At 29.1% G+C, this 13,722-nt stretch overlaps 3 protein-coding genes across 10 annotated transcripts; 2 read left to right on the forward strand and 1 right to left on the reverse strand.

The window, feature by feature from the left end:
• Positions 1-42: 42 nt before the first annotated feature.
• LOC122718639 (serine/arginine repetitive matrix protein 1) lies at positions 43-5,243 on the reverse strand. 2 transcript variants are annotated; one of them, XM_043943844.1, is made up of 9 exons: positions 4,971-5,243; positions 2,941-4,574; positions 2,529-2,619; positions 1,783-1,970; positions 1,329-1,702; positions 907-1,231; positions 705-789; positions 367-496; positions 43-250 (listed from the first exon to the last, which is right to left on the reverse strand). In XM_043943844.1, the coding sequence occupies exons 1-9, from the start codon at positions 5,189-5,191 to the stop codon at positions 224-226; spliced, it is 3,075 nt and encodes a 1,024-aa protein (XP_043799779.1). In that variant the 5' UTR covers positions 5,192-5,243; the 3' UTR covers positions 43-223. The 2 variants fall into 2 exon arrangements, with proteins under 2 accessions (XP_043799779.1, XP_043799778.1); XM_043943843.1 differs by having other exon boundaries at positions 2,529-2,631.
• Positions 5,244-5,364: 121 nt separating this feature from the next.
• LOC122718873 (dynein regulatory complex protein 10-like) lies at positions 5,365-7,768 on the forward strand. The gene is made up of 6 exons (XM_043944248.1): positions 5,365-5,415; positions 6,355-6,538; positions 6,692-6,827; positions 7,045-7,194; positions 7,320-7,449; positions 7,583-7,768. The coding sequence occupies exons 1-6, from the start codon at positions 5,365-5,367 to the stop codon at positions 7,766-7,768; spliced, it is 837 nt and encodes a 278-aa protein (XP_043800183.1).
• Positions 7,769-8,496: 728 nt separating this feature from the next.
• Positions 8,497-13,313, forward strand: LOC122718706. Of its 7 annotated transcripts, none has more exons than XR_006347443.1 (7): positions 8,498-9,221; positions 9,615-9,785; positions 9,875-10,156; positions 10,241-10,259; positions 10,432-10,536; positions 11,916-13,012; positions 13,128-13,313. XR_006347443.1 is itself a non-coding variant. In XM_043943980.1 (6 exons), exons 3-6 carry the CDS (start codon positions 9,962-9,964, stop codon positions 11,960-11,962), a joined length of 366 nt encoding a protein of 121 aa, XP_043799915.1. In that variant the 5' UTR covers positions 8,497-9,221; positions 9,615-9,772; positions 9,875-9,961; the 3' UTR covers positions 11,963-13,094. The 7 variants fall into 7 exon arrangements, 4 of the variants coding, with proteins under 4 accessions (XP_043799915.1, XP_043799913.1, XP_043799914.1 ...); XR_006347445.1 differs by lacking the exon at positions 13,128-13,313 and having other exon boundaries at positions 11,916-12,644; positions 12,766-13,094; XR_006347444.1 differs by lacking the exon at positions 13,128-13,313 and having other exon boundaries at positions 11,916-12,218; positions 12,306-13,094.
• Positions 13,314-13,722: the final 409 nt, after the last annotated feature.

Consider the following 13,722-nt stretch of genomic DNA (forward strand, 5'->3'; position numbering starts at 1 on the left):
TTAATATAGGTATATAAAGTAAAAAAAGAAAAGATACAAGAATTAGAAACAAGTTTATGATTTTATTTATTATATTATCACGCATTTGGAGCATAACATGGTTTATAACTGTAATCTTATTACATTTACAGTATTTCAAATATACAAAATAACGACAATTTTTTTCCAACTAGATGGAAAATATTAATATATAATGCCATAAATATGATCTATCAATTTTTTTTCAATAATAAGGTCGTCGAGGATTATTCTGAAAATAAAAAAAAATGAAAAAAATTTATTAACATTATAAATAAAATAAGAAGAACGCTTATTCTATATTTATTATTGAATATATATATTTCATACATATGAAGAAATTATTACCAAAGGATTAGGCCTAAATCTGTAGGCAAGCATCATTCTTTTTCTGTAGGCATCAAATTCATCATCATCTCTGGACACACCATCAGGTCTTTCAGAACCTAAACCAGCGCTATCAAATCTATTAGTTGCTCTGTTAAAAAAAATAATAAATATTAAAAAAATTATTATTAAAAGATAAAAAATAAAACTAAAAAAAATAAAAACAATAGCTTAAAATGAATAATAAAATCGAATAATAATAATGAAAAGAGATTCTCTAGAAAAGATAATTATCTTTATCACTTACATGCACCTGGAAGTAATATAAAGATTATAAGTACGATATAAGAATGAATTACTTATTAATGGGTTCAATGCGACCATTGCCTTCACTACCTAATCCTTGTCCTTCACTCCAACCAAGTTTTTGTAACATCTGAAATCCTAAACAATTATAAACATTAATAATTTATCTATTGAATATGTTGTTAAAAAATTATATTATATCATAGGTATGCGCATAAATACACATTTTCACGCATACGTATATAAAATACGTACCTATATTGTCTTCTTTCAGTTTGTACTCCTTATAATCACTAAGATCAGGTTCTTTCCCTTGCTTAACTGCATTATATTGTTCCATAAATTTTTTAAGTTCATCTGGCGGTAAGAAATCACCAATATGATGTTTTCCTTCCGCTTGCGCTGTTAATTCTTCTGCCCACATTTGTGTTGCTTCCATTTCAGCAGATCTAAGTTTGTGCTCCCAAGTACCACCTTCCGTTTCTTCATCACTATCGTATTCATATTTATGTTTACCCTGTGCTTCCAAACGTCTTACTTCTTCTCGTTTTCTTAATAAATTTTGATATAGAAGATTTATCTAAATAAAAGTTAGGATGAATAGTGAGTCGATACGATTCGAGAAATTTAATCAAAATAATGAATTTGAGATCAAATTTTATAATCAATTTTATTACCTTATAATGATCCTCGGCTTTCTTCCATTGTTCCTCAGTAAGATCTAAAGTACCAAAAGTTTGTCGAGCATATTGTATCAAAGCTGGATCGTTTCTTGATATTTTAGTCAACATAGGATTTTTTGTTTCAGTACGTTGCACTTTCGGCGGAGGTATTATAACAGCAGGTTGTCCAATTTGTCCAGGAATTGCAATACCTGGCTGTGAAAAATTGCCACTACTTTGTTGTTTACTATGAGTGGTTATCGTGTTTATTTCTGATATGGGCACTTTATTATCTGGATCACCCCATCGGCTACGTCTTTTTCGTTTACGTTCTTCCTTATTATCCTCTTTTGTAGAATTATCCTCATTTTCTCTCTCTCGCTTTTTTTCTGCTCATACAAAAAATATAAAGTAAATATCAAAATCATAACATCATGATGACTCGATTCAAAATATATATATTATTTACCTTGTGAAGAAATATGTTTGTTAGAAATGGGGCCTTGATCACTATCGTCATTGTCGCTGAGAGCTTCCTCCGGACAATAGAGTTCCGCACCACTGTTTTTACTTTCCTTAGAGGATTTATCGGCGCGAAATTTTGCCACCAATCCCCTGTACTGCAGATAGGCTGCACTTTGCTTTTGGTGCAGAAACCTTGATTAAAATAATACTTAAGACTCTGACGAGTAACATAGTCTCCTAAATTAGATTCCTTTAGATTGAAAGAAATATAGTAACTTTGTAAAAAACGATTCGTAAATTTGCATTGCATGTGTAAAATAATAAATTTATTTTAATTTACTCGTTAATATTCAAATCTTCAACTATTATCTCCATCTCGTGAAAGAAATAAATTACAATAAATATTATAATATATATTAAGAAAAAAAATTGTATTAAGAAAAAATCGTTATTAAGAAAAAGAAAAAAATAAAATAATAAGAAAGAAAGAAAGGCATTTTACGTATCGTTAAATATTATCATATTATCAATTTCATTATTCATAAAAAAAAAAAATACGATAGCGAAGGAACGACACTATTCGACGAGGTTTGTTGATTATTAGTACATTATTTCTTTTGTAGAATATTAAAAATTAAAAAAAAAAAAAAAAAAAGAAACGATATACAAGTTGAAATAAAGAAAATATGATAAGTGATAACGCGACACGTTAAGAGACTACAGATGGAGACCAGTGAGGACAGTAGTTACCATAATTTAGGATCTTGGGCATTCTTCTCTCGCGCTTCCTGTTCGATTTCATCCCCACACTCAGCGACGATGCGTGCCAACTGCTCAGCCTCTACGGGACACACTTAGAAGCCTTTGTCAGACATGCGTAACAACGCTAAAACTCTGGTTTTTGTTTTTGTTTCTGTAGTGTAGAACACGATATTCGTCTACACGAATAGATCAATCTTGCACGAATTTGCTTTTCGCAAGTTTCGTATTTGCCCACGATTGTCTTGTATTCGGCGTATCGCGCGCGCACACACGCACGCATACTCTGGATTGCGCGAACAAGTGATCCGTTTTATAGGGAACAACTTGTTCTTCATGAATGTAAACACGCGGCGATACGTCGAAATGAAGAAATTAAATGAAAATAATCGACATATCGTACCTAGCTGCTCAGAGGCTCGTAGACCAGTCAATGGCCTCACTGGTGGTGGCACTTGTATGTTAGGTGGTCCCATAGGTACCTGAGCGACTTGATTAGGAAGAGGATAACTGGTTGACATTAAAGAAAGTGGCGGTGGCCCAGCATTTTGGATTAAGGAAGGAGGCGGCACATTCGGAGGTGGAATATTCAAATTAGGCGGAGGAACTGAATTTATACTCGACGGCACATTGTGAACTGGTGGTGGAGCGGACATCATTACGGATGGTATCACATTTGGCGGTGGAACATTTGGAACATTTGGCACGTTTGATGCATTCGGTACACTGACCACAATTGTCTGTGACGCCGGAATTGACATTATACTTGGTGGTATTTGCGTCATTGTTGGTAACAAATTCGGAGGAGGAATGTTTGGAGGCGGTAAATTCATAGGTTGTAATGGTGCTGGAGGTGGTACACCACACTGCGGTCCGGTTGAAAGTACATGTTGTCGGGTGTCTGATTCTGATGACACTAATAACGTAGACGACAACGAAGATAGTGGCAATTGATTCGATGATGATGCTGCTGACAACGACGACGCTGATGATGACGGTAACGATAACGATGATGACGACGATGGCGATGGCGACGGCGATGTTATCGATGAAGGAAGTTGTAAGCCAGTTGATATCAATGTAGAAGAGGAAGAAGAAGAAGTGGTGATAGAGGAGGATGAAGAGGAGATAATGGAGGAAGTAGAACAAGCAGAGGAAGAAGATAACGATAATAAAGGCGGTGGTGGAGGCGGTGATGATAACAATAATGGCGATGTTGACGATGTTGATGACGTCGAAGAAGATGATAAAGGTGCTAATGGATTTGGTGAAGGTAGCGGTGGTGGTAAACTTTGTAAATTGGATGATATTGTTCGAGACATATGAATATTTGGTGGAGGTATATTAGTATTTGGAACAGGTTGAGGAGGTTGCACAGGAAGGGGAGGTAGAGGTGGAGGTGGAGGTGGAGGTGGACGAATCGTATGAGGTGATGATATTTGCATTCGTGGATCTCCAGGTCGATCATCAAGTCTAGGGAAAGTGTTACACATATTTTTTGGAGGAGGCATTTTTGATAGATTCGGAGGAGGTATATTGGTTACAATATTCCTCATATTAGGTGATGGTACGCCAGTAAGATGTGTCATAGGTTGAGATGCAGGAGAAGGAACAGTAGATAGACTTCCATTCCGAGAAATAAATTGTGGATGGTTGTGCTGCATACGTTGTCCATTAGAAGTTACTTGATTAAATGAACGTCTGGCTTCTGGACTTTGAGATGCTGGACGTCTAGTTGGAGATGGACTGGAAGAAGAGCTATGTCTGTTCTCAGAACTCTTCTCCCAATGAGTATCTTCTCTTCTACGTTCTTTTTTATTCTCCCAATCTTTATTTCTGTCATTATTTCTTCTTCGTTCCTTGTCCTGTGAAATTTCCTTAGTTTTTTCTTCCTTTTTCTCTTCTAATTTCAAAGGAAACATCAATTCTCCTTTTCCTGTTCCTTTGTTACTTGCAATTTTTTTGAATTGATCCAAAAAGCTACCGTCATTGGCAAATAAATTAATTGTTTGAGACACTGGTTTATCTTCATCTTTTCTGGAAGAAAATATAGTCTATTTAAAAGAGATTATTATATAAAAGTATCAAATCAACAAAGAATAATTTCTAAGAAATCGCAATAAGTATTATTATTAGTATTTTACAAAATATTATTAATTATTAGTAAAATATATTTAATATATAATAATTAAATAAATTTATTAGCAATACTTTGACATTTATACACATGTTCATACACAAGCACGCGCGCGCGCACATACATATACACACATTATATTTCATTCATAATATAAAGCTAAATGAGTAACAGGATTAAATTACAGAAAAAATTATAAAAATGTTTGCGATATTTTAATACACTTATGCATTAATATATTTGAAATAAGATTAGATAGATAATTTAGATAATTTATTAACGTAATAGCTACTCACTTGGAAGAATTCATTTTATTTTCTATCAAATTCGGAGCTAGCGCGTTCGTTTTTTTCAAGTTTTCCACAGCTTCTTTTGCTTTCTGCTCTTGCATTTTTGCCTGTATTTCAAGCTTTTTTTGTTGAATAATTTGTTCTTGTTTTGACATTTGTGCAAAACGTTCATTTCGGGATGTTTTCGATACGAATGGATCAGAACCTTTCACACCGCGGTACGCCATATTTATTATATCGCAGACGACTCCCTACACACTTAACGATATTTCGACCTAAAGCCAACTAATACCTGTTAGCAATCGCATCGACGTAGCAGCACCAGCGCTCTAGCATCAACACTAGCGCAACCAAGCGATAGATGATTTAACTAAAACAATTAACAATTATACAATGGATTATGAAAAAAAAATTTAGATTCAAAGCATTATTACATGAGATATGTTGTTTAGTTTGCGTATAGTTAATAATTTGTTTACATTGAAGAAAAAGCATTAATAAGTGAAGTATAAATCTAAATTTTCTAAAATAATATTGTATTTTATTAAATATTCTAAAATACTTTTAAACTTAAAATTTGTTTTCTACTATATATATAATACTCATATTTATATTATACTATAAAATATAACTTGCTTATATGAATATATAATATATACAATAGTTATATGTAATTAAATTTTGTAATTAAATTTTATTTTACTTGATCTTTATAACAAAAAATTCTATTTTGCATAATAGTATGTTTTTAAATGGTGAATAAAATGGTAAATCAAAACAAATAAATCTGATTATGACTAATTATTAAATTATTTTATTCTTCATAAAAAATGTTGTATAAATACTTATATATATGTATGTATGGAAATAACTATATCAACTCGTAACTATGGACACAGAAAACTTTAAACCTTTATTACGTATGTTTACATTATACATATACGAGCAAATATCAACGATCATATATATAATGTAACCAAACATTTAATTTAATTGCATTTTATACACAGGATTAATTAATTTAGAGAAGAAATCAAATTAATGTCGATTAAATGGATAAATGTTTAACGATATTCACGAAAAAAGTAAGTAATTGATAAATAATTGAATAATTAATTGATTAATAATATATGTAATATTTAAATAGAAAGAAATAAATAATACACGAGTAATATATATATATATAAAAAATGATAAAATGTGAATCATTATTTAAAGTGTATTTTTTTATTTTTGAATAGAATATTTTATTTTTAGTCATGATTTAGTATAAAAATTCTAATTCTAATTCTAATCTATATTTAACATATGATAATTTTATATTTTGTCAAATAAATTAAAAAAGACAATGAAATTAATAAACTAATATACATAACATCTAACTATACAGTATGTTGGAATCGAGAAGAGAATTGATCAAGATTTTTATTCACGAAAGAAAATACTGATTGAAAAACTTAAGTTATTCTGTCATTTGATCGAGAACAATGCGAAGCAGCACCTAAAAAATGAAACAATACGGGATAAAAATAATAAATTGTGCGATATTGAGAAAGCTAAACATGAAATGATACGTATGTAAATTTCTACCTAAAAAATACAGTCCGTGTTAATAATATTAAATAATTTAAAAATAAATATTAAAAAATATATATATTTATTTGTTTAACTTTTGTTGTATAAATTTTGAAAGAAGATTTAGACAAATAATGTATTATTTTTAATAGAACGGGAGAGTCTTCTTCATAAAGAGAGTTTAAATTTTAAGCAATTTCAACGAAATGTCGAATTAGAATTGGAAGCAATAAAACTTGCAAAAAAGAATATCGAAGAAAATTTGAAAGAGACACTAAGAAAACAAAAGTAAGTAATTTTCTATATATTTTTTTTACTCGATTACAAATTAAAAGTAAAATAAATATAATTTTGAATATATATATTATCTCGAAAAATATATATTTATAAATATATATTTTAAATATATATTTACTTTTAACAATTTAACATATATTTATTCTATATATATACATATAATATTTAATAATTTATTGATAAAAAATTATTTTTGATATTCTTTTAGAGAAGAATTCTCATCCAAGATTTTAGATGAAAATTTAAAGAATAAAATAAAGATAAAATCTATGGAAATGGAAATCGAAAAGTTCGATCTTCATTTAAAATCTAGTCACGAAATAAATCAGTTGGAAATTAACGATTTATATAAGAAACGGTATTTATATAAGAATCTTATTATTATTATATTACCGATTTATAAAATTAGAACTAGAAATTATAAAATATAAAAGAATTGTTAACAATATAACATTTAATTATACATAATACACTGATATATAGGTACAAAATGAAAAAGCTATATCTAGATGAACTGGTAAAATACGACAAAGATATCGAATCACTTTATACATATAAAAATACTCTTTTAACTGAAAAAGATTGTATCAACAACGAATACGCCATTATTCAGGTGAGCCAAAAATATTTTAATATTTATTTTATATATATATATATATATTTAATCAAATTTAAATCAATTAATTTTTAAATCAAATTTACAATAAAAATTTGAAAATCTATTCATGTATGGACACATCTTGAAGGATCAACTCGTCGCACAACGTAATTTATATAAACAATTAAAAGAGGAACAAGAGCTAAACGAGAAAAAGGCTTTTCTAGAAAGGATAGAAAATTTTCGTCGAAATCATGCGGCGAAAATTATTCAACAAAATTGGAAATTATATTACATACGTATATCTGTAAGAAAAAAAAAAGGTAGAAAATAATTTGCAATCAATTAGATTTCCATATATTTCAATTTTATCCTTACAGATTTTTAAATAACACAGATAAAACTTTAATATACATATGTGTATTTTGCTTGAATAATTTTTCTTATGTTATCGATAAATTATTATATTTCGAAATATTTATGAATGATATATATAATATATATTATAATTTCAATATATTATAATTTCACAGATTTTAAACAGAAATTATTAAATATCTAACTATATTGATCTTTTACTATGTTTAGAAATCTCCCTTTCTCTCCTTCTCTCTCTTTCTTGTTATCCTTTTCTCTTCTTTTCTTTAGCCCTCCTCTTTCCGTATCGCCACTCTGTTGCTCACCCTTGCTGGATTTTCGTTCTTATCGCGATCGTGTTTGCATTTCGATAATATAACTTGCAGAGAACAAACAAAATCTTCTCTCTATATTTTACGTTATAATGAAGGAAAAATGTGGAATTAAATTACATGTATCTCTCTTACAATTTTATATATCTGTTTTTCAAAATGTAAAATGATAGGCAAAAGTAAACTGTAACTCCATTAACACGTTCAATTATCATTTATTTAATATAGAAATGCAAATTAAGAAAGATAAAATGGAATAGAAAAAACGAATGGAAAAAGCTTGAAGTTTAAAAAGGGAAAAAAAAGAGAGTGAAAAAGTGAAAGAAAATGTGAAAGAGATGTATCGTTAACAGCATTGAAAAATAACTTTACCTAAAAGCTAAAAGGTGATGAACCGCGCAACTGGAATAACGAATAGTTAATAGTCACGCGGAGGTTGACGCATGCTCTGTAACGTTTCCCCGGGGTGATATTCAGTCAGGCAAACTGAGCCAGGAACCGAGGCTAGTAGACGTTCGATCGTTACGAGGTGAATCGGTGGTTGGGAGTACCGCGAAACAAACAATTTTGGACATGCGTATCGATCGTTATCGTTCGCACCTACGTATGGCCACTTATTTCTGGAAAATATCTTCCATTATTAGCATCGATTCTAATATTTAGTTTGCACATCAATAATAACCTTTTGCTTCGTCACGAGGAAAAAACGGTTGAATAAGAGAAAAGAGAGCGGAAGAAAGAAGAGAAGGGAGATAGAAAGAGAAAGAGAGATAGAGAGAAAAAGTGAAATCTAAACAAGAAAAAGAATATGGAAAATATTCTCTTATACTACACTATATGAAATGAGGAAAATTCTCAATTGAAGATTTGGATCAGTTGCTTGAAACGGATTCGAATTTTGGAAAAGTTGAAAGGAAATTAATTAGGGTGAGATCGAAGCAATCCTAGCATGATATTATTAGATAAAAACCATTTAGATGCATGCCGACATTGGATAGTCGGTCTCCAATCTTCCCCGTAGAACGAATGCGCACCACCTGTAGCTCGATATCTATGCTCGAAAGGTCAATCACCTTTTCATTATGTTTTTTTGCAAATGTAAGTAAAAATAAATATTTTTTTTGGGAATCAATCATTATATTATTATTATCTTGGTATATTTTATGCGTTTATTTATCAATTATAATGATCTTTTCAATTAGATAATGACAAGATGTTCATTGAAAATTAAAAGGGCATATTTGAAAAATTAAACAATAAAGATTTTATGTTATTAAATTTTTTTTACGATTGTTGTGCTTATTTTATAAATTTTTGGAAAAAAATTATTTAGAAAAAACGAGTCATTTTTGTTAATGAATATTTTTGTGAAAGAATATTAATGTAAATATTAATGTTTTAATAAAATTGGAATATAAGATTGTTTTGCAATTAAATATTTATTATTTTATTGTTCAATTATTTTATATAGATAATTAATATTTTTTATAGCAGGAAATGAGGAAAATATAAAAATAAAATAGAAGAAAGGAAGAACGAGAAATAAGAGGAAAGAAATAATAGTAGAAATAAAAGAAAAAGAAGGAAAACGTGAAAAAACAAAGGCTATCCGATTTCTTATTTTACTGTGAGACAAATTGAGCAATACAGTTTAATATCTATGTATATATTACATATATTAATATAAAGTAATGTATAGCGAGTTTGCATTATTTTTAAATTATTTTAATAACAAATATACTTGTTTGCAGTTTCAACAGGATGTATACTTTACATAAATATTCTAAATATACCATAAATGAAAATTAATCGGATTCGAAATCATTAAAGGAGAAATTATGACTGAAGAAAGTAACAATACCGTTTCTTGCAAATGGAGCATGGAAGAACGGGAAAAGATATTAACTACAGGAACGCTAGAACAAAAAAAAGAAGCTTTCAAAGATGATGAAGAATTAATGAAAGAAACAACCAAATTTGTAAGTGATGTTATACAAACGGCGATCTCGGAAGCTTCAAAAAGGAGGATGGAGGTTTGTAATTTTTCATTTATAATGTTTATTCAAAACGGATATTGTCGAATGCAAACTATTCGTTATGTTAATTTTATGTTTCAGAAAGGTGATGATAGCGAAGGTAATCATAAAAAAAAAATTATATTTGCCAGCAGAGATCGAACCGATTGCATTTCATCAGAAAAGCATATCGTGAAAAAAAGATATATTTTAGATAGATTAAAAATAGCTTTTATTTCAAAATTTATTTTTATTCATAATTTTTTTGATAATTAAAATATTTGTCTGTGTAGGAAGTAGATTAAAGGGTATCGGTAGCATCACTGGTTGGAATCGTCGTGCACGTGGATTTTGCAGTCGAATATTGAACGCGCTATGTCCGTGCTTCACTAGCAATGGTAAATCGTAGAGCGTATCGAATTTAGTGATTACGCGCGATTGTGCAGCCATGTTCAAACATTGTAGCTTTGCATCGCTCTTGTAGCGACTCAACCTTCCTTAACCTAATCATCAAATTGATTACTCATAAATTTCGTTTACACTACTGCTCATGATTATCCGAAAAAATGTTTGCTTCTGGCAGGATGTAATTTAATTACATAATCACGAAAAAATTTTATTTTTTGAGATTTTTGTGATTATAACAATACGATAAATTTGGTCAAATTTATATATCATTTCTACGAAAAATCATAATATTGACCAACTAAATATTCATAGTAGTGTATGTGTTATTTATGATAGTGTTGATTTCATGTTCGAGGACGGAACGAAAACTTTGATATCGTTATATTTTTATGTTATTTCAATATTATTATATTCCAATTAAATTGGAGATTTGGAACTCCATCGATAAATTTCTTAACTTTGTTCTCTATTTCATATTGTTCAGTATATTCATATTGATATCCCTGTTAACTGAATGTTTAATTTACAAAAGTCAAGCAATCAACAACATAGGAGTAATGGAATAATATATAATAAGGTAAAAATATATATTAAGATAATATAAGCGAAGATAAAAGAAAACAAAAATATAAGATAACATATATATAATAGTTGTAACAGTTATTGTATCGATCACAGGTTGATATGCATTTTACAATATTAATATATATGTATACAAAAAATTCGATGGATGAGTGAATATCTCAATTTTCATATTTTAAAAACGTATGCGTTATACAAATTTTCATATTATATCGAAAATTTCACGAGGAACACGCGTATTAATTTGAGAATCTTCAAAGACTCAATTCCTGAAAAACAATCAGGACGTCCTCGTTCATTTTCATTGTTAAATAATTAACGCATGCTCGACATTCAATTCATTCTCTATCTTATCCTCGTGTCCTGTAGTTACGCAGCTATTATATGTAGCAGCAGCCTATAAGATCACTTAGCATGCGTGACAACGCATACTAACGCGTATCATTGAAACGCGCTCATAGTTTGAATATATCCATCGATACATTTATTAATGTGATTATATACATACATAATTCATAACATCGTGTCAAATTATTTTTAAAATGTCTCGATACTCTTTTCATATGATGATAATACGGATACAAATATAGAATAATGTAGAGAGTAAATATACATAACCTATCTTTCTAGAAAATCATATATCTATTTAGAAAAATTACGGAGATATGTGAAATAGTGTATCGAGACGCGATTGTGCACGTTGTAACCACTAGGGATAACACATGCTTAAAATGTTGTTATACTATAATATTAGTATATTATATTATTATATCTATTCTTTTCATAGAATTATTCGCCTGGACACCGTACCGATATCGCTTCACAAGACCGTAATTGTTTGCTGCCTACCAGAATTACCATGTTTTGCCGAGCAACCAATCCTATTGATAAGATAATAGATATCACGAATATTCGTGTATGCAAAATTAAAAGAAATTAGTGAATCGCGGTCAACGGTCGGTTCTTGATCCTATCTGCTATTGGATTTAAACAATTACAATTTTGTATTACAAATTGTCAATAATTTCTACAGTATTTATGTTTCTACAATATATTATCAGAATTCTAGTCAATCCGAATATCTATACACGTATGTATGAATGTATATTCGTATACATGTATGTGTACAACTTATGGTATGTAGTTGTTTCCAAAATTATATTAAAATTTTAATTAGGTATTCTTCTCATAATGTGAGATTACGAAGAAATGTTAATGTCTGAAATATCTTTCTTTGCAACATTGCGTGTTAGGAGCGATGGATATGCGATTCTGTTTCCTTTCGTGTCCTTATACGTACTTATATGTATTTAGTTCACCAAACAGAACGCAAATAATGCGATTATAAATAATGAAGAAAAAAAATGATATCAATGTGGAAAGAAAATTAATTGTACGTTAACTACGTATTTACATCAACTGCTAATCCTTTATGTAATAATTTTGTGCTAGTCAAATATCAAGAAATAAAAGGAGAAATAAAAATGAAGGAATGAGGATGTACGAGTGAGACAGAGTAAGAAAAAATAATGAAAGAAAGGGAGAGAGCGAGTGAGCGACCGAAAGAGAGAGAGAGAAAGAGAGAGAGAGGAGTGAATGAGAGAGAAAGAGATTAACTAAAGATTATATATATTCAGTGTACAATTACTTGATGTGGGATCAAAAAAAAAGCCTATTAACTGACAATCAAAAAGAAATGCATTGTACATGCATGGAAATTTATTTACATAAACAAGATTGCAATATCTTTGTTGCGAATTTGTTGTAAGAAACAATCAAATTGATTAAACTTTTCAATTATTACATGGCCGAATCAAGACACAATGAAATAATTAATATATAGTATACGTATGCGAGTGCATACGTATACGACTGAAATTACATGTATGTATGTACAAATAGACACAATTACTATTCTCGTGCATCTGTAATAAATATACAAATGTAAATAAAATGTCGTTAATAAGTTGTGTGTTAATTGTATTTAAAATTTTTTTAGGAGTTTGATATATATTTACATATGCATGTATATCCATTAATATTTCTAAAATGAAATAAATTAAATGCGCAATCATAATCAGAAATCAATTCACAATTTGGATTCTATGAAAACAAGAAATCATATCATTATTACTTAATGATTTAATTCTTTTAAATGAAGAATAGATTTAGATAATGATAAATTATTCTTGCAATATTGTAATTTAATAATTTTTAATAAATTAATAATACAAATAATTTTTAAACAGAGAGAGTTACAATTTAGAAGAACCTGAGAAATTGGAAATAAGAAATTATTAAATACGTAAAAATTATAATATATGTAAACTGGTTACCATGGAAAGTTACATATTCTATAGGTTAACAGATGGTTATTGAGAAATCAATTATCACATTGCCTTAAATATACTAAGAAACTATGACAAGAAGTGTAAAGATAGTTTTTTAAATTAAGAAATAGAAATAATCGACTTTAACATATATTATTTTTTCTATTTCATTGTTGAAATAGAATTGATGTGTATAGTGATTTACGTGATTTAGATTTTATCAAATCGATCAAGAAAAGTATAGTATTCTCTGCTACTAACCAT

Source organism: Apis laboriosa, unplaced genomic scaffold (genome assembly GCF_014066325.1).
Source record: "Apis laboriosa isolate Shangri-la unplaced genomic scaffold, ASM1406632v1 scaffold68_cov148, whole genome shotgun sequence".
Lineage (NCBI taxonomy): Eukaryota > Metazoa > Arthropoda > Insecta > Hymenoptera > Apidae > Apis > Apis laboriosa.

Coding starts and splice junctions, on each gene's coding strand:
- LOC122718639 (XM_043943843.1), bottom strand. CDS start 5,191: ATGGCGTACCGCGGTGTGAAAGGTTCTGATCCATTCGTATCGAAAACA. Junction 1,703..1,782: donor CAAACATATTTCTTCACAAG/GTAAATAATATA, acceptor TTGTATGAGCAG/AAAAAAAGCGAGAGAGAGAA. Junction 497..704: donor CGCATTGAACCCATTAATAA/GTAATTCATTCT, acceptor TTTTTTTAACAG/AGCAACTAATAGATTTGATA.
- LOC122718873 (XM_043944248.1), top strand. CDS start 5,365: ATGAAAAAAAAATTTAGATTCAAAGCATTATTACATGAGATATGTTGT. Junction 6,828..7,044: donor GAGACACTAAGAAAACAAAA/GTAAGTAATTTT, acceptor ATATTCTTTTAG/AGAAGAATTCTCATCCAAGA. Junction 7,195..7,319: donor AACGATTTATATAAGAAACG/GTATTTATATAA, acceptor ACTGATATATAG/GTACAAAATGAAAAAGCTAT.
- LOC122718706 (XM_043943980.1), top strand. CDS start 9,962: ATGACTGAAGAAAGTAACAATACCGTTTCTTGCAAATGGAGCATGGAA. Junction 10,537..11,915: donor TCCGTGCTTCACTAGCAATG/GTAAATCGTAGA, acceptor TTCTTTTCATAG/AATTATTCGCCTGGACACCG.